The 19,932-nt window shown below is 42.6% G+C and overlaps 2 protein-coding genes across 2 annotated transcripts; both read left to right on the top strand.

Annotated features, from left to right (window-relative positions):
- Nucleotides 1-116: 116 nt before the first annotated feature.
- tpbg1b (trophoblast glycoprotein 1b) lies at nt 117-7,310 on the top strand. Its single transcript, XM_074612523.1, has 2 exons — nt 117-3,205; nt 4,024-7,310. Exons 1-2 carry the CDS (start codon nt 2,943-2,945, stop codon nt 4,871-4,873), a joined length of 1,113 nt encoding a protein of 370 aa, XP_074468624.1. The 5' UTR covers nt 117-2,942; the 3' UTR covers nt 4,874-7,310.
- Nucleotides 7,311-16,291: 8,981 nt separating this feature from the next.
- Nucleotides 16,292-18,195, top strand: LOC141754650 (uncharacterized). The gene is made up of 4 exons (XM_074613883.1): nt 16,292-16,436; nt 16,538-16,596; nt 16,684-18,065; nt 18,137-18,195. Exons 1-3 carry the CDS (start codon nt 16,414-16,416, stop codon nt 18,060-18,062), a joined length of 1,461 nt encoding a protein of 486 aa, XP_074469984.1. The 5' UTR covers nt 16,292-16,413; the 3' UTR covers nt 18,063-18,065; nt 18,137-18,195.
- The last annotated feature ends 1,737 nt before the right edge of the window (nt 18,196-19,932 follow it).

The following is a 19,932-nucleotide window of genomic DNA, read 5'->3' as shown; positions in this document are numbered from 1 at the left end:
TTCCATCATTGAATTATGTGTTTCATCATGGATTTCAACACCAGGAAGGATGATAGGATTTTCTAGTCTCCTCCTGGATTTTCTATAAATACTCTCAGTGGTGGAATGTAACTACGTACAAATTTAAGGTACTTTACTTGAGTATTTCAATTTGATGCTACTTTCTACTTCTACTCCTCTACATCTCGGAGGGAAACATTGTACTTTACAGATTAAGATTTTCACAAAGAAAACCTGTGAGTTCAGTTTATAAAATGTGTTATTGTGCTATAGATTAAACTGTCCAACAGGACATAAGGTAGTTAAAATGTGCTCAACCTCCACCAGCTATCACATTAAAATGCTGCTTATGTGTTAAAGCATGAGTAAATAATAATTAAGGCTGTCAATCGACTAAAATATTGAATCATGATTAATCGCATATTTTTTATCTGTTCAAAATGTACCTTAAAGGGAGATTTGTCAAGTATTTAATACTCTTATCAACATGGGAGTGGATAAAATATGCTGCTTTATGCAAATGTATGTATATATTTATTATTGGAAATCAATTAACAACACAAAACAATGATGAATATTGTCCAGAAACCCTTACAGGTACTGCATTTAGCATAAAACAATATGCTCAAATCATAACATGGCAAACTGCAGCCCAACAGGCAACAACAGCTGTCAGTGTGTCAGTGTGCTGACTTGACTATGACTTGCCCCAAAACTGCATGTGATTATCATAAAGTGGGCATGTCTGTAAAGGGGAGACTCCTGGGTACCCATAGAACCCATTTTCATTCACATATCTTGAGGTCAGAGGTCAAGGGGACCCCTTTGAAAATGGCCATGCCAGTTTTTTCCTCTGACATTCATGGCACTCCTTAGGTTTTTTAGTTTCATATGATACCGGTATCTTCACTCTAGCTTTAAAACTAGAGCTACAACCTCTGAAATATTAAAGAAAATAGTGGTGTTAAAACAAATTTGCGTTGACAGCCCCAGTAATAATATTCCAATAATATCATAATAATCTAAACTCTCTGAAAGGGATAATTCTGCCCAACAAGTATTTGTACTTTAATACTTTAAGTATATTTTGGTGCTAATGCTTTGGTAATTTTACTTAAGTAAGATATTGAACTTTTACTTGTAACAGAGTATTTTTACACTGCAGTATTAGTACTTTTACTTCAGTAAAGGATCTGAGTATTTCTTCCACCACTGAATACACTCTGAAGTGATTCCTGTAATAATCATTATAAGCTGTTAGAATAAACATTAAGGAAGGGAAGCCGTCACAGCTTTGATACTCTACTATCAGGTGGCTTAAAGTACCACTCAGAGGCCGTTATCCTGCAGAGCAGCACGCTGTTCAAGGAAAGGGAGATCAAAAGCTTTAGACTGCCCCCCCTCCAAACACCCCCACGTTTACCATACAAACCACCTGGGGAGGTGGGAACCACCAGGGACACATTCACCAACTAGTGAACAGTTTAGTTATGGTAAAGTCATTGCATTTAATAGCAATACACATAAAAACCTCCTCTGAAAAACTAAATTATAGAGGAGTAAAAAGAGACAATGATTCCTGACTAGATACTATTAAACAGAAAGAAAACATGAGTATTTAAGTCACATTTATTCAGTGATGACATGTAACTAAGTACATTTACTCAAGAACTATACATAGGTATAATTTTGAGGTACTTTAATTGAGTATTTCCATTTTCTGCAACTTTAAACTTCTATTGCTCTACATCTTAGAGGGAAATATTGTACTTTTTACGGCTTTACATTCCTCTGGCAGCTTTACAGATTTATATTTTGTATTAATAATCTGAATCAACTAATAAATTATAATATTATTGTAGATTAAGTGTTGCTGCAATATAAATGTGATGTTGCGTCAGTAATTATAGTCAAATATATATTGTTCTGACTATGAGAATGGATCATTCTGCATAGTACTTCAACTTTTGATACTTTAAGTAATAACACTTTTACTAATACTTTAGTACTTTTACTTTACTTAATGTTTTGAATGCAGGACTTTTACTTGTAACTTTTACTTTTACTTGAGTATTTGTACACTGTGGTATTACTACTAAGTAAAGGTTACTTGAGTACTTCTTCGACAGCGGCATTTTATTATAGAAAACAGATTTCTTGCAATATTTTAGTTTCTTTTCATAAAAGTCCAGATTTCCATATCAAAAGTTCAGGGTGCAATATTGGTCACTGTATTTTTACAGTGTGGTATTACTACTTTTACTTTATTCCCTTTTTATTATAGGAAACAGATTTCTTGCAATATTTGTGGTTTGTTTTTCGTCCTGCAGTACAATCAGAAAAAGTCCAGATTTCCATATCAAAAAGTTCAGGGTGCAATATTGTTCCACTGAAGCCACATGATTATATATCTGGCTGCGAAATAATGAACATGACGAGAAAGAAGCTGAAACACTTTCTCCTCCTCCTCCTCCTCCTCCTCCTCCTCATCATCCTCCTCCTCTTCCTCCTCGTGCCAGTATTAGTGTGTGCTGGAGTCTGAGAGAGGAAGAAGACCTCGTGGATCCGGACCTGGTTTCAGGCAGAAAAGAGAAAGAGAGAAGCCCCTCCCCACATATCATCGCACACCAGGCGATGGTCCTTTTAACTTCATTGTTGGAGAGAAGAAGTGACGCCCCTCTTCTTCACGGCAGAAAGGATCAAACAGCCTCCTCAGACCAGCAAGACCCCCCCCACAGTCCTGTTCTCATGGAGATCCGAGCCACACTTCTTCTTCTTCTGCTCTCTGCAGCACACATGCAAAGTTGAAGCGCATTCCCAGCCGGGACCACAACACATGCTGCTGATGATGGTGGTGATGATGATGATATCTTGGAGGAGCTGATTCATTCATCCGTTTCTTTCTGTTTTCTGTGTGTGTTTCACTTTGTTCCCTCCACAACATGCTGGATTTGTCGCAGCGCGTCGTTTTCTTGTGCGCGCTGCTGCTCGGCTCCGTTGACGCGTCGCGGTGTCCGCCGCGCTGCGAGTGCTCCGAGGCGGCTCACACCGTGAAGTGCGTCTCCAGAGAGCTGAGAGGTATACCTACCGGGATACCGGGGTACACCAGGAATCTGTTCATCACCGGGAACCAGATCGGTCGGATCGGTCCGGACTGTTTTAGAGGGCTGGATAACGTGACCAACTTGTCTCTGAGCAATAACAGGTAAGAGACTCTCCTCTTGTGATTTCACATCACTTTGTAATAATGCAAAACACATGATTCCTTTTAACATGGAAGAGTTTGACTCAATAGCAAAACACTATTTTCATCATGTCACCAGTTGGTCCTCATTTTGTTGCTGAAATATAGAGCAGATTTCATAATTTTGGTTACATGGCACTTTAAACTTTGCTTTGCAGGCTTTCAAAGTGTATTAAAATGACACCCATATTCAATTTTATTTAGATTTTACTCCAAAATAAGTCAGTCCTTTTTTATTATTTATTTATTTGCACATATATAAAACTTCACAAAATCCAGTCAATGAAAAAAACAAACAAGAAATGTGTCAGGAGAGGTCAAGAAGCCAGAGGCTTATATACAAAGGACCCCCCCATCAACCCCAGGAGAAAAAAACAACAATTTAAGAAAGATCTAAACTAACATCATTTTAAAAATACAACAAAAGTTAAACAACAACAACGAGAAGTACACAAAATGTGCAGAAAAAGCTAACCAAACAGTGGAAAACAATCCAATAAAAACAATGAAATACATACAAAAAACAGTACAGAAGAAAATAAAATAAATCTAAACATATCAAAAGATAATTAGACATCATTAATTAAATGTGATGATAATTTCATCTTAAAATGTTCTAAGGATAACGAGCTCTTGATAACGTGTATTTTTGGTGTTCCATATTTGTACACCATGATATCTGAGGGAGTACTGGCCATGTATTGTCTGGTGGAAACTCAGGTTCTTTTTCCACTTTCTTGCTCTTGTAAGTTGTGAATGATGTCTCTCCTCACATCCAGAATCTCCGAGGTGGAGTCCCAAACCTTCGCCGGACTCCGCAGCCTCCGCTCCCTGGATCTGAGCAACAACCAGCTGGCGGTCATCCACCCGGAAGCCTTCACCGTGCAGAACCAGTCCCTGCGGGAGCTGAACCTGAGCCGAGCCCTCTACAACCACTCGTCGGTGATGGACTTGGCCGTCTCCCTCCGCTGGAGCTCCCTGGGTTCCCTGAAGGGCCTTGACCTGTCCCACAACGGCCTCATCTATCTACCCTCGCGCATCTTCTCCCACCTGACCGACCTGCGGCGCCTCCAGCTGTCCAACAACTCCCTGGTGGCGATCCACAACGCCACCTTCTCCGGCTTGGAGCGCCTGGAGGAGCTCGACCTGACCGTCAACGCCCTCAAGACGGTGCCCGAGGAGGGCCTGCGAGAGCTGGACTCCCTAGCCGGAGCTGACCTCCTGCTGGGGGACAACCCGTTCACGTGCTCGTGCGGAATCGAACCTTTCGCCCTGTGGCTCAACAGATCGCAGGGACGCATAGGTGACGCCGAAGACCTTGTGTGCGCCTTCCCGGCCGGCATGAGAAACACATCCATGCTCACCGTGGGCACGTTGACTCTGGGATGCCGCCAGAGGGGCGCGGGGGCCGACCTCGCTTTGCAGACCTCGTACGTCTTCTTGGGTATAGTCCTGGGCTTCGTGGGCCTCATCTTCCTTTTCGTGCTTTATCTCAACCGCAAGGGCATCAAGAAGCGCATCAATGACTTGCGGGACGCCTGCAGGGAGGTGTGGGAGGGCCACCACTACCGCTTCGAGATGGACTCTGACCCCAGGTTATCACAGGTCTCCACGAGCGCCGACGTGTGAGAGGACTATCACCCTCTGGTGTTTTTTTTTTCTTATGACTCTTTTTTTAATGCATTTATCAGTAGCAACATGTAAAAAGTGTACAGATTTGTCTGTAAATATATACGTACAATAGTGTTTTAAAGCATGCACTGCCCATGTTTCCTCATTAATGTGCTCTTTTAATAGATAATATCTCAGATTTGTTTGGACGTGAATGTTGCCTGCTCCGTATGTCCACACTAAAGCAACAGCAAGTGCCTAAAGTCAGCTGTTTCCTCATCTGAACTGAACTCTCTCCACAAGGCACATTTTCATTCATTCACTCTGTCAGATCTTTAGCTTGTAGAAAAGCAACAAAAACAAACCTCTGGGAATTTAAAAGCACAATCATTCATTCATCTTTGCAGCCCTGCAGCGTCCTGCAGCCGCAGGGTGCCACAGAGGAATTAAGCCTCCAAAGCTTTTCTAAAAATCTGCTCCTCTTTTGGATTTGAAGGAAGGGGGACAATTCAGTGCAGACCAGCGGAAATCTCCAAGCCCCCTCATTTTTTCTCTCTCTCTCTCTCTCTCTCTCTCTTTTTTTTTTTTTTCATGAACCGTTTGCTTTGTTTCAACTGCTTGAGTTTTATTGTCAAAATGATGAGAACCAGTCCTGGTTCTGAGGCCGCTGAAAGCAATCTCCCCTCCCTCCTTAAAGACAACAGCCGCTCTGGAGGCTCTTTGAAAGGAAAGTCTGGCTCTCCACGTTTTTCTGTTTAGAGGATTTTTTTTTCTTTTCTTCCAGTGATAAGATACAGATGATTCTGAAACACCAGCGACATTGTTTCATTCAGCAGTTAAAGAGAGAGCCTCGTGAAAAGAAAGAATATAACCTTTTTTCATCTATAGTTGGGGTTATGCTAAGAGAAATAGTGGAGCAATTCCTCCGAATGACCCAGAGGTCAATTAATGTCTTTCTCAGGCAAATCCCAAGCCTTACACTTTACACGCATGTTTAAACTATAACCTGCATGAATCCCAAACTTCCCCAAATGTCACATTTGTCGTCCCTGTTTGTTCTAAATGGCCACATGACAAAAGCAATCCCCTGTGGCCTTATGATGCTACAAAGTGAGACAGACTAGAGAGAGGCGGTGGCAAGCTGCCATTCCTCAAAGTGTTTATTGCCCAAATTTGCTATCTAGGTATTTGGAGGGGGGGCGGGAGGGAGCCTGGAGTTAACTGAATAAAGCCTCCCCGTCATTTGAAGCCAAAGTAGCATCTTCATCAAGATGTTCTCCTCTGATAGCGATCCAGAAATGTTTATGACACGGAGACATTGTCCTGCATGTGGAATGACTAAATAAAGCTTTATGTCTGTACACTCATTTAGCAGAAATGAATAATATTTGGACTATCATTTCTCTCTGAGCTGCCGAACCACATTAAGCCGGGGCATTTACTCGCAGAGGAGAAAACAATTGAGGCTGACACAAAAGGGTGGCTCGGACGGCGAGACGCCTCAAATATAAGCTTTGTTTTCCGGCGTTAAAAAAAAAAAGGACGCCTTGTGATACCCATTCTCTTTCTGTCTTCACTGACGGCCATTATGCCGCCCGCATAATGGGATTCACTCACGATGACAAAGTCGAGCGCTCTGATCCGGCCATTGTTAAAGTGTCATCATTCTTAATAATTGCCTGTGGGAGAAACTCCCAGGAGAAGTTTTCCTTTTCCTATTACACAACGTGTCACAAGCGGGGCATTAGGCCGGCCACGGGTTATTGGTGTCAGCCGGCGGAGCAGAGAGAAGAAAGATTATTCCCTGCATGTCATTACTTCCGCTTTCGCTCATTAAAGTGTGGATTAGGACCCGTGCCTTTTTCTGTCTTTTTATGAGTCTGGCTGAAAAATATATGGTCTGTTTTGCTATACTGTGCTCAGCAGGAATGCAATGAAAAGAGAGGAACCCCTGCAAATACATTCACCATTACCCCCAGTGCAAAAGAGCTTGTTAAAAAACAGGAAAGAAATTGCTCCAATTACAGTGTTCTTTCAGGCTGTTTTGTTGCACACAGCTGATTAAAAGATCCCGTCTTTACTTCAGCTTTGTTTGCTATGTCTTGTATTCCCACAAGCTGTTTGAGTTTCTTTCAAGGAAGCAACTTTAACAGCTTTGTGTGTGTGTGCAGCGTGTGGGTTCTGCTATTGCATAAAAAAAGAAAGCAAAACTACAGTATTTCTTTTCAGTGTTGAGAATGTTCCTCTGGAGCGCAGCATGGCCTTTTTTTTTTTATTTCCTCCTGTCTCCGGGAACATCTTGGCGCCATTACATGGGTTTAATGGCCGTGATAGGGAATATGCCTTAAAAGTGAACGCCACATCTGTGAGGAATTGAACATGTTGAAAAGAGACCACAACAGTCAGCAGCATGACGACAGAGACAAAGTGGCATCTACCCCCCTCCGCTGGCATTGCTATGACAAATACAGCTGTCTCTCTCTCAACTGAGGACATATGTCATCATTTACATTTACTACACAGTCACTCTGCTTTATGGTTTTCCCACTTTTAAAAAGCAAGCAGCGCAGAGGACCGTGAAACAAAGTCTATCTTCCTTTTCCTTCTTTTAACAATGAACTTATTTGCTATCGATGGAGTCGCTCGCCCAGCTTCCTGTATGTTGCCTAAATCCATCATGTCTAACCAGTCTGGTGGGTGAGTGAACCACAGAGCTGGTTCCAGCGGGGTATTACCCCATTGTTCTGCTGCTCACTTGATCAATGTGACTAATTGTGTTTGCCAGAGGATGCAAGCGAGGAGGAGTTGGTACAGCTGGCCCAACTACCCATTAAAGACAACTGGACGCCCATTTATCACTTTCATAAAGGCTGCAGTATGTGCACACACACACACACACACACCTGAATCATGGTATTCGTTATCCAGATAGTCTTTCTGACATCACTATCTATCTAAAAGTCAAATTATTTTTTTTGCTAAGAAATCAGCTCCTGGTTTGTACTTTGTCAAAATTGCAATAGGCTAACCGAAAAGATGAAAGTTTGAGTTTTATTCTTTTCTTTTGTAGTGATAGCGGCTCTCCGGGAGGCCTTTTCGCATGCATTTTTGAGTAATTAGATTAGTACAATATCTGAAGTAATATTATGGATTAATTTTTAGTATCCACCCTCAAAATTAGTTCAGAATATTACTTCAGTTCCAACGGACGCAAATCTCCGAGCAACTTTAAAGGACCAGTGTGTAGCATTTAGGGGGATCTACTTACAGAAATGTAATCTAATATTATTAAGTATTTCTTTAGTGTGTATAATCACCTGAAAATAATAATTGTGTGTGTTTTTGTTACCTTAGAATTTGCCGTTTATATGAAGCACCCAGGAAGAACGCCGGGCTTTGGAGCTAATTTCTGTAGTGGCCAAACGGCGGTACTACAACTTCCGTGTCCGTCACGTGATGCCATTGGACCCAAAAAGACTTTTTCCCATAGACTTACATTGGGAAAGAGACGTCTGTAAGTCAGCGCATCATTTTTTTTTTTTGGTAAATCAACTCCCCAGTATGAACACTTGAATAGCCCTTATTTAAATCATTAGGTCCTAAAAGTTGTAAAATGCACTTATAGCCGAATCCAGAGTTATTTCCCTTCCTCCGTTCATGTGAATGAGACCGAGGCTGGAGCGAGGGCTGGGAGGCGGAGTTACAGGAAACGCTACTGCGCCTGCTCTACGGGCCCAATGTATGCTCTGAGTACTTTATCACTCGTTCACCGTGGAGGCATGCAAGGGAAACAATTTTTTTTTTTTTTTTTATCATCACAAAACATCCAGTCAAATAGCAAAAGGAGCAAGTATCTTTATGTTACACATGAATCATTGGTTAAGTACTATCAGTATACCTATAGTATAGTTTAGTACAAAATTAAACTTAGATGTAAACTAGTAGTGTACTCAAAGTTTACTATTCTTACACTTAAAGTATATTTACAAGGATACTTTTATAAACCAAAAAGTGGGCCAATTTAGTCCCAAGAAGTATTGAAGTAGCACACTTACGAATATACTACTAGTACATTGATATTAGTATACTTACTATGCAAAGTATACTTGGGGGAAATACACTTGAACTTTACTTAAGTATACTTCATAAAACAAACTTGAAGTATGCTACTTTTTCGTAAGGGGCTGGAGGAACTGTCCACCAAGACGGGTGTTTCCACATGTCCGGTTTTATTCTATTTTGAAAAATGGAAAAGAATCTGCACAACAGCTGCAGTATCATTATAGTTTGAACAAAAAAGGAGGAGAAATCAGAATCCGAAATACTTTATTGATCTCCGGAGAATTCAGATTTCAATTGAACTTTCGTAAAACTCACAATGCAAATGGATTTGATTTGCGTTTAATTGTCTAATCCATCAGTCCCACTTGGGTGTATTCACCACAGAGTTTGTACAACATGTATGTGTTCACATGTCAAAATGGGATTCTTTATGCTCTTGAAATTTAAACAAAAACCTCTTGGTGCTTAACCGCAATGGGTCCCCAGACCGGCGGAAAATGAGAAACAAATGCTCTCAACAAAGTCCTGTCTCATATGAAAGAGAGGCTCATGTAAAACTCTCCACCGCAACAATGCAGCGTCCCTCTGAAGTCTTCAGGACTGTGTCTCCATTGATCTCTGAATTGACTACAACTGTAAACGGAGCAGCGGCACGGCTCTGCCAGGCTTTATAGCCCCCCCCCACCACCACCACCACCCCCACGACTTCCCCTCCTCTGGGCCTCAGAGCAGCAGAGTGTCCTGAAGCCTTGTTGTGGGCTCCACTGTCCTCCAGCTGGCCACGAATCAGTCTCTCGATCTCCATGTGGCTCGTCAGAAGTTTTTGTTTTGTTGTTGCTGTGGTTGTTTATAGGAGAAGGAGGTTAGGGAGTTTTCAATTAGAGAGACATATTTCCCATCCTGCCTCATTCTCTCTAACTCTGAATGAAGCTTAGGTTTTCATGTGTTGAAATTGAAAGAAAAAGGTAACACTTTACCTTCTTTCAAAGATCCTCAAGGGAGCAAAGTATAAAGATGAATTGTTCCGATGTCGATCAAGCCCTTCTGATTGATTAGGCAGAGCAGAGGAATAAGCCCCACTATGATTCATTAAAGAGTCTCTCCTCTGGTCCCTCTCAAATAAGGCCTGTGTTGCTGGTTGATTATAAATGGCCTTGACCCGTTTTAAAGAAGGACAAGATACTCCTGCACTCCTGCACTCCTTCATCATCGGCTTCGTGCATCAATGAGTTGGGCTGCAATTTAGCAGTGAGCCGGGCGAATAGTCCGGCTTGGGGGACGGCAGTAGCTCAGTCTGTATGGGACTTTGCTTGAGAACTGGCCGGTTCAAGTCCTGAAGTCACTTTAAACCGTTTCCTGTGTGGACTGGTAGCCGAAACCAGTTCACCTCCTCCCTTGAGCAAGACACCGAACCCCTAGTGAATAACAACAAGAGAGTGTAAAAATTGAATTTCCCCAATGAGGGATTAATAAAGTGCCTCTAAATAGAAACAGGAAACCATCTGAAGACACTCAGGATCAAATCCCCCTTCAGTAGACCCACAGTGGTTCATAAACAATGACTTAAAGGTTCTCTGTATGATATTCAGAGCATTAGCATAGCAGCAAACAACTATTTGCTATGTAAAGATATAGAGGAGTAATGTCTACCTGAGCAGAGAATGAAGTCGCTCTCCCTCTGTGTGTGTTGTAATCAGAGCTTCTCCGTGCTTTGTTGACTTAGGCCCTGTTCAGACCTGGTATTAACCTCAGTGATCGGATCACAAGTGGACAGCTCTAAGTACAGGTGTGAACGCACTCAAGACGCATTGAGGACGCATTGAGATCCGATCGCTCAGACCACATTCAGAGTCGGTCTGGGCTACATATAGCCACATTCTTTTAGCCGTGTGTACGCAAATGTGTCCTGGGCCACATTAAGGACCACATACTCAACTGACGTCCCGCTGGGATCCGCGGGATCACTGTGCTCCACATGTGAATGTCATGTGACAGGCAGACGCGAGCACTTGTCAGCCTCACAGCATGGAAAACAGCCTCTGTGCTCTACTGTATTCTGTTGGTACAACTGTATTTTATTAAAATATATCTTATCTGTAGGCTACATAATCTACAGACTATCAGACACGCAAAGTGTTTTATTATCTGTTATACTGTCGGAGATGTGTCTGTGTTTTTGTTCCGTTGTTTGCACAGCGCTGACACCCGCCCGCCTGCTCGCTTGCTCTCCTCCGCGGCTCTCTGAAGCTCTGTACTCCGCTGTTGCCTGGCAAAGGCAACCGCCGGTACAATAACCTTATATGTTGATGTTAATAAAATGTACTCGAATTCACGAATATGTAGGATATTACTACTGACATTCATGTAATATAATGTCACAACGTCTGCTGTATTAGCCGTGTGTTAACTACGTGTTAATTTGCACATAGAGCGGGGAAGTGAGATCTGATCACAAGTGGTCACTCCAGACGCATTCTAATGCCATGTGTGAACAGATGTACTTAAAGCTGTCCACTTGTGATCAGATCACTCAGGTCTGAACAGGGCCATAGTCTGGCCGCCCGTGCGTGCTTTTAGTGCATGTTCGTGCATGTGAGCGTGCCCCACTGGCTAACTAATGGGCACCGCTCTGCACTGCTCTCATACGGCGGTTACCGCTGATAACTCCGTCCCGATCGACGATGCTGTCGTGGAAGCGTAGCACCCACCCTCCAGTTCTCCCCCAGGTCAAAATTGTTAGCTCCATCAGCACTGTTTCCGTTGTTTCCACTGTTAGCTGCGAGCTGCCGGCTCAGCCGTCGCCATGTTGATACTCCCAATCTCGCATTTAGCGCATTTAAATAAACCTCCATGCTAGCCAAATGTATTTGGTAGAGCTGTGCATTGAGGCATTACTACTCACATTAGGGTGTAATCACTTTTTGTTTTACCTCCAGATAAAATGGCTTAGTTTAATCTGGTTAAACTGTTGGCTTTGCTGTAGTGATGTAGCCGTAATCCCAGATCACAGCAGTTACTTTGGTGAGAAACATCAATTAGACCTGATATTATCCTTTAACTTTAGCCTCAGAACAGCGTCCGCTGTAAAGTGAAGCCTCTGTGATGACGGATCCTCGAGCTGCTGGTGGAATGTGTCGGGTGTGAACTCTCCATAGGTAGTTTGACCTCTCGCCTTCCTGGACTTAAGCTCATTATTATTACCTTCATTATTTCAAATGCTGGACCAGATGCCGGAGCGGGAGGGTGCCCAGCGCACCCAACAGGGATCTGAAGCGCCTGATTGGTCAGAAGGAGAAGGACGGTTCGGAGGCCAAAGGGTAGATTCTTCCGGAGAGGAGACACCATCTGCTGACTGTCTCTCTCTCATTTCACAGCATCTTGCTACATTACGGACTTTGAGGAGATGATGCTGCTCACTTTGGAAGAGGACGTTCCCTTACAGGTTTATAAGCACTGCTTGTTACATCTTGCATGATAAAAAAATGGTAAATCTCTCACTTTAGTATCAGCTATATCAACATAAAAGGTGAGAATATATCAATGTTTTGATTACACCTTGTTACCACAGCCACCAAAAAAAATCTGCTTTAAAGCGCAAAGACATTTATTATTGTCAAAAAAGCTAACTACAATAGATCCCACTGGCAAGCTATTCTTCCTCTGTGCCATAGAGCTTCATTGTTGTCCAAAAACTAGTGAAGTCACATCAATGAGCCACTCATTGTTGCACTGGGTGACATGTTCCTTCATTACCATGAACACACACACTGTATTTCATTTTGACTCAATCCCACATACACCGCTCGTCCTGCTGCCCCAAATACTCACCAGAGCACCAAATGTGTATTAATCTGCAGCTGAAAGTAGTTTGAGTAGCATTTTAATGCAGCAATATAGTTATACATATTGATAAATAAATATAGATTTAAATCGTAGAAATAAAATATAATATTCATAGCTATGTTCTCATTAATGTATAATCACCTGAAACTAAGAACCATTGTGTTTTCATTTCCTTAGAATGAGCCCTTCATATCCTTCATGTCCTCTTCACGAAGTCCGTCATGTTGCTCCGCCACGTTTCTACACAGTAACACAGAACGGACAAACCAAATACTTTACCTGAAGGCCACCGTAGTTCTCCAACATGCTTGTGAAACTGCGGTAACGTGAGCCGCATGGTGCAAAACCGTGGTACCGCCAGTCACCATCTGACTTTTGTTGCTTATAAAGTAGTGTTATTATGGTAAGGATGGCCTCTGACCAAGGAGAATGGCGTCACCACGGTTTTGCATTCGGCGGCTCACGTTACCGCTGTTTTGGAAAGGGAGGAGTGAGCGGAGGGGTACTCAGTTGGTTGCAAATGCAACCACACCACTAAATGCCACCAAATCCTACACACTGTACCTTTAAAAACGTAGACTGTATATAAGAAGTGGACGTAGTCACCGTGACGTCAACCATTGGTTTGTGGACTGCTGAGTTCGGCATTTTGGCTGTCACCATCTTGGTGTTTTTTTGCAACCAGAAGTGACACAAGAGGGTGGAGCTAATTGCAACCAAACGCTGAATAAGACATTTTTAGACAACCAAAATAAAAATAATAATGGTCTATTTGACTCTAAATGGGATCATAATTTACTAAATGAACATCATGCTGTATTGAAGAAGACTTGAAACTAGCGATTGAGACCATAAACTCATGTTTACAATGTTTGCTGAGGTAATAAATCAAGTGAGAAGACTTCTTTTTGCAACCAGAGGAGTCGCCCCCTGCTGGCTGTTAGAAAGAATGCAAGTTTAATGCACTTCCACATTGGCTTCACTTTTCAGACCCACTGTTTAAAACATGAAAATGACCAAAAGTGTAGTTGCTTACATCTGTGCAGGTGCCATTTGCTCCAAAAAAAGTTAGTAAGTAAACCTTGAGTATGGAATATAGTACATATGTAGCTATAGCCTATAGTTTTGATGACAGCAAAGTAAAGAATCGGATCCAGGTGGCTCCGTGGGTCTCCAGCTGTGTCACTGACCCTTCTCGCAAATGTCCCCATGTCCTGCATAGCTCTGCACATACATTAGATGATGATGCTGCGTTTTCCCTCTCCTCCATCACACCCCTTTTTGTGGCAACAAATATATCTTACCATGCACGAAAGCTCATGAGCAGTGTAACCTTTTAACCTCCCCAAATGAGCGTCCACGGGTCAAGGGTCCGTGCAGATCGAACAGTGAATGTCCTTTGTTAGAGCAACTCTCTGGTCCCGTGGAGATCAACATTAAGGCAGAAAACGTGTCCTTGTGAGACATGATGCAAGCAGATTTGGAATTAAAATGAGAGAGATCATCCACAAGGAGAAAAGAGTCGCCTACTTTGATGAATAGATCTCACTTGCCGTTTGATTTATGTTACCCTTCCACGTTTTTTTTTCTAAAAGCCGGCGCTATCTGGAATGTTTTTGCTGATTCCAATGGAGGACTTGCTCGTATGAATGTTGATAAGCGTAATGGAAAGAATTCAGAAACTGCTCCTGAAAAAAAAAAGAAAAGAAATCCTCTGCGCTATTTCCTGCGACAGGAAATTGTGTCTTTGATCTAAGCCACCACACTCATCTGGTCATCGCATGCGAGGTGTCACTCCTTCCTACGGCGAAGAGGAGGAAATTTGCCATGGCCGCTGTGGCTCATACAGGATGCCCGTGTGAATGTCGAACACTCAAAGATGAAAAATAAGATTGTAAATTTTTTTAATAAAGCTGGGTTCAAGAAGTGTACCTGATGATGGCGTATACAGTACTCGGGGAAAGTAGGACAGAGTGACAGATTCATTTGTCGCACCACTTGTCGTGCGCTTGCATCATGCTTCTTCTGGCAGCAGGGGAGTCACTAATGAACACTATTGACCAAGCACAGTCTGGGATGAAGATTCACACCTGCCAGACTACCAGGGAGCATATCCTCAGTGTGTGTGTGTGTGTCACCTACACCGGGGTCATCTTCATGTGGAGCGTCCCACATGGTCACAGATCAGTCAAACAGACACAGGAAGCTGATGATATCACGCTCACATGCGAGCATGACATCATGCATTTTGCTCAGCCGTTTCTCACCAACATAATTCAAATGAAATTGGGATGTATGATGTGGAGATTGTTGTGATTTATATTGTGCAAACAGAAGGTGGAGGCACGCTGATCGGATCAGCCTCATCTTGATGTGTTGTTTTGTCACAGTTAGGGTCGACTGCATCATTACTGCAGGGTGCCGCCTGGGTCTAGTGAGCATCATGGGGTACAGCCGTCATCATTAATAATATTAACAAGGCCTTCAAGACTATACATGCTCTTTTTCAAGGTCAGGCCTGATGCAGAGAGGAGAAATCTCAGTGTAACAAAGTGAGCTGTTAAAGGGGTAGTTGGGGTGTTTTGAAGTGGGGTTGTATTACTTGTGTATTACTTACAGTCGATAACGGTCGGCACACCCCCTGTTTGGAGAAACAGACAGGAGTTACCGCATAAGAGCAAAGCAATGTACTACTGTGGACGGGGCCGGCAAAAAAACGTATTTGAGACACCTAAAAAAAACCAATATAAACTCGGAAAAAAAAGTTTGGAAATCTGTGTTTGGTGGATTATTTCTCTATTTTTACAATGCTAATTGGCATTGTATTTTCCATCGTTGGAAAGCCTATTTATTTTCCTTCACAATGATGTCCAACTTGTAAGGATCATGCACTTGTGGGATGAGCAGCACAGCTGATTATGTAGGTAGCGCCCAAGAAAACTTTACCAAAATGCTCTGCCAATGGTAAACAGTGTATTCTCCTGTTGGAATTGACTCTTGTTTTGAGTTGTTTGGTGGATTGGATGATTGAACTCTCTTTCAGTAACAAGGAACAAACAAGACATATTGGCAATTTTACACTTTATTCATTTAATACTCCGTCAGGAGCCTCAGTAGCGGTGGAAGATCCATACGCAGCCACAACAGCCTGGCACCTCCTCCTCATGCTGGTCACCAACCTGGTCACACGTTGCTGTGGGATGGCGTTCCATTCCTCAACCAGGATTCGTTGCAGGTCAGCCAGCGTGTTGTAATTCAACACATGAATTACAACATGCTGAAAGGTTATTATGGAAATTTTTGCCCAATGATGCCAAAAACATTCTGCCTACTGAAGCTTTAACTGTCACTATATGTGTGTGTGTAAAAAAAACTCTTTCTAAAAAAATAAAGCTTTTACACTTCAGTTCTTTACATATTATATTAAACACAGGATTTGAGAACACAGAGGCGGCAGAAAATAAGAAAATCAACAGCACTCTTTTCTCAGAGTCAACCTGAGAGCACAACAGCAGGCACCTGTAGACAATCACTTCATTAAGCAGTGATTGGATGCAGGCTGCAATAAATGCTACCTCTCTGCTGCACACACATGCAGAGCAAGTAGCTCCAGGGCAGTTGGGCTACTGTTGAGGTGACGAAGCTGCACAGAAATGGCTTATGGAGTTCATTTGGGGTACGTTTTTTTTTTTTTTTTTGCAGCTACTTTAAGTGTGTTGTTGAGTTTCTGTTAGTCGTCCCAATTCTTCTGACCTTGATGTCTCTTTTACTGTGCAGGATTTTGCTGATGTGCTTAGTTCAAGCAGAGCATGTATGCTGTTCATGGGCTGCACAAGGTGAGCAGAACACAAATGTGTCACTGTCAATTAATGCTGTGATTTACCAGCTGTGGATTTATACACTTGTTTTTGTTTCTCTTGCAGCTCAGAGACTAAACAGCAACACATATGTTGGCTTCTCGCATCAGGATGGTGGATTTGGTGGCAGCTATCCCCAGAATGAACTCAGACAGGCCTCGGTTTCGCCGCGCTCAGGTCAAAGCGGCAGCTTCAACACAGAGACTGCAGTTAGCGGTGGTTATAGCCGGGGACTTTCCAGTAGTGGCTACACACAACATGTTTCACAGCCGGATAAAAGTGTCTATGCTTCAGTCGGGTCGGTGCAGAGCAGCTCGGTGTCAAAACCTACCAACTGGCGAAAGGTGACTCCGGTGAATGCGCAAAAGATGCCAAAAAAGCAGTTATTTGGTCTTTCTACTTCTATTGCTAGTGGAAGTTCTGTGAGTAAGTACAATGAGAAGAGAATTCAGCAGGGTGAGCCAAGTACTAGCAAATATCTGTCCAGCAGTTCTGCATCTCTTCAGAGTCCTTCTAGGGAGAGCTACTCCTTCAACTCGGCCTCCCATCAGTCGGCAGCACAGAAAGCTCCAACTCCCTCGACGTCTTCCAGCCTGTTTGGTGCAGGTGCTCCTCCTCCGCCACACGGAAGACCTGTACAGACGAGAACATCATCCAGTGCCCTTGCTAGAAGAGTGTCTTCACGTTGTAGCTCTGTAGCTTCTAAACCTTCCACTTTCTCCTCTCTCCAAAATGAGTGGATTGGAAATGACCCCGGCCAGACCGAGGCTGGAAAACCGTACACAAGCAAACTGTTTCCTGTGAATGCAGGAAATGCCCAAGGGAGCTACAAGCCTACTTCCACGTCCCACATGACCTCGAGCCGCTATAGCCAATCTGTTCCAGTGTCCGACAAACCCAGTGCTCCGGCCGGCTTCCAGCCGAGCCGTCTACAGACGTCCACGGGCTACACCTCCATGGAGCAGATCCCCAGCAGTGCAGGTACGGGCACCTCTGGTCAGCGCTTCGCCCCAACCAGAACCCACAACATCCCTCAACGCCATGGTGGCCACGCTATCAGACGGCTGAAAAAACCTGACCAGAAGGAAGGGAGTGTCAGGAAGCCCCAGCAGGCCTATGTGGCTCCCCAGCTTCTGGCTCCCCAGCAGGCCTACGTGGCTCCCCAGCAGGCCTACGTGGCTCCCCAGCGGCCGGCTCACCAGCAGGCCTACGTGGCTCCCCAGCAGCCCTACGTGGCTCCCCAGCAGCCCTACGTGGCTCCCCAGCGGCCGGCTCCCCAGCAGCCCTACGTGGCTCCCCAGCAGGCCTTTGTGGCTCCCCAGCAGGCCTATGTGGCTCCCCAGCGGCCAGCTACCCAGCGGCTGGCTACATCTTACAAGCCACAGGCCCAGAGAGTTCATCAGGAGACCAAATGGAAGAGGATCTGGCTACGTCCGGTACAGTAGTAGGTGAGTACTTGCTTATTTCTTGCTGTTCTATATGTTCAAGCCTGGTTTCTAATTATGATCTTCTTCTATAGGTGCAGCAGGTGTTATGGGATGAATAATTAGTCTTTTGAAATAAAACGTATTAACTTTACATCTTGTTTTGTCTTGACTTCACCACCTCCCTTATGAAAAAGTAGTATACTTCAAGTTTATTTTATGAACTTGAATAGGGTTCTTCAAGTATACTAATATCAATGTACTAGTAGTGTACTACTTCAATACCTCTTGGGACTAAATTTGGCCACTTTTGTGTACAAAAATTTACTTTGTAAGAATAGTATAGTTGAGTATTCAACTAGTTTACATCAAAGTTGTATTTTGTACTGCAACTATACTATGAACTATAGTACAAGTGAATAGGTATACTGTTAGTTTACTAGTTGTATACTTCTGGACCACTTTTTTAAAGTTCTCAGTAAACTTCTAGTTTGATAGTTTTTATACTGCAAGTATACTTGCAGCCCAGGTTTTAGTTTATGAAAGTATACTTTAACTTATAGTACTTAGCCAACGATTTGTGTATTACATAAAGAGACTTGCTCCTTTTATATTTGACTTGATGATTTGTGGTGATTAAAAAAAAAAGATTAAATTTTGCTAATATATAGAAAGTTATTGAAGTAAATCCATTACAAAACATCTATTTACAAACTCTCACACACTTTAATAGGCTACTCTATCAAAAAAATAAGCATGACTGAGCCAAGTTGACCTTTCTGTAAGCCTATAAGGCAAGTATATCTATCAAAGATTAAGTACAAGCCAAGTATACTTATTTTAAGTATATAAAAGGTAAACTGAAAGACTACTCTCATATTTTAAGTCTAAAAAGAAGTGTACTAATGGCACACTTGAATAACCTTTTTGGTAAGGGCTAGCTGTGTGATTCTGGTGAATGCCAAAGCATATTGATGTGATGTAGGTTTGGTGCCATCTAGTGTGTAAAAGATGTGTTACAAACAATGGTTCCTCTAACAAAATGCCCTGTCCGCAATCCTTTAAAAATATTAGGTCTCAACAATTTACAGTTTAAGTGTTGCCTCAATTTTCAAATGCAAAGTTTTTTTGCACTTTGGTAAGCAAATGCAGGGAGAACCACTACAGCTTGCTGACTGTGCAGCTTGTTAATTACTGTAATTTGAGGTGATTAAATGCAAATAAGGCTTGCTTTTGAATATTAATTATTGTGCAGTGGTGGGAAAACACCCAAGTACAAAGACCTGCATCAAACAAGAATTGGCAGAAACTGTTGCCTGTCTGCAAAATGATGCTCAGCGCCAACTGGTTACATTTAGGGCTAAAACTAAGGTTCATTTTCATTATAGTCTACAGTTGATTATATTCTCAGTAATTTGTTCTAAAAGTTCAGTGCTTCTCAAAGCCCAAGATGTCTTGTGTCCATAACTCAAAGATTCAGTTTACTGTCATAGGAGTGTAAAGAAACCAGAAAATATTCACCTTAAGCTGAAGTTAGAATTTTATATTTAAATTACTTGACTATCAAAATAGTTGTCAATTAATAATTGACAATCGTTGCAGCTCTAAAAAAAAAAATGTTCCTTTTTGAGAAACTGCGTTTGAATGAAGATCTTAAACCTGCAGTATACGTTTGCCATCATTTGGCAAAAATTCCATAATAACCTTTCAGCATATTGTAATTCAAGTGTTCTGAGAGATAACTAGACTCCTGTACCTCCTCATGGCTCTGTTTTCAGGCTTTAAAAAAGCCCATGGCGGAAGACTTTGACAAATCACAGGTCATTTCAGAGAGTGTTCCTATTGGCTGTTCATTCAACGGAGGCAGCTGTCTATCACTTGAGCCCCGATC

Source organism: Sebastes fasciatus, chromosome 17 (assembly GCF_043250625.1).
Source record: "Sebastes fasciatus isolate fSebFas1 chromosome 17, fSebFas1.pri, whole genome shotgun sequence".
Taxonomy (NCBI): Eukaryota; Metazoa; Chordata; class Actinopteri; order Perciformes; family Sebastidae; genus Sebastes; species Sebastes fasciatus.
Note: the sequence above shows the minus strand (reverse complement) of the source record. Positions and strands in the feature narration are given on the sequence as shown.

What these genes read in the sequence shown, in the direction of transcription:
- tpbg1b (XM_074612523.1), top strand. Translation starts at nt 2,943, where the DNA reads ATGCTGGATTTGTCGCAGCGCGTCGTTTTCTTGTGCGCGCTGCTGCTC. An exon ending in TTGTCTCTGAGCAATAACAG is followed by an intron (nt 3,206 to 4,023) that starts GTAAGAGACTCT and finishes CCTCACATCCAG; the next exon opens with AATCTCCGAGGTGGAGTCCC.
- LOC141754650 (XM_074613883.1), top strand. Translation starts at nt 16,414, where the DNA reads ATGGCTTATGGAGTTCATTTGGG. An exon ending in GCTTATGGAGTTCATTTGGG is followed by an intron (nt 16,437 to 16,537) that starts GTACGTTTTTTT and finishes TTTACTGTGCAG; the next exon opens with GATTTTGCTGATGTGCTTAG. An exon ending in CTGTTCATGGGCTGCACAAG is followed by an intron (nt 16,597 to 16,683) that starts GTGAGCAGAACA and finishes TTTCTCTTGCAG; the next exon opens with CTCAGAGACTAAACAGCAAC.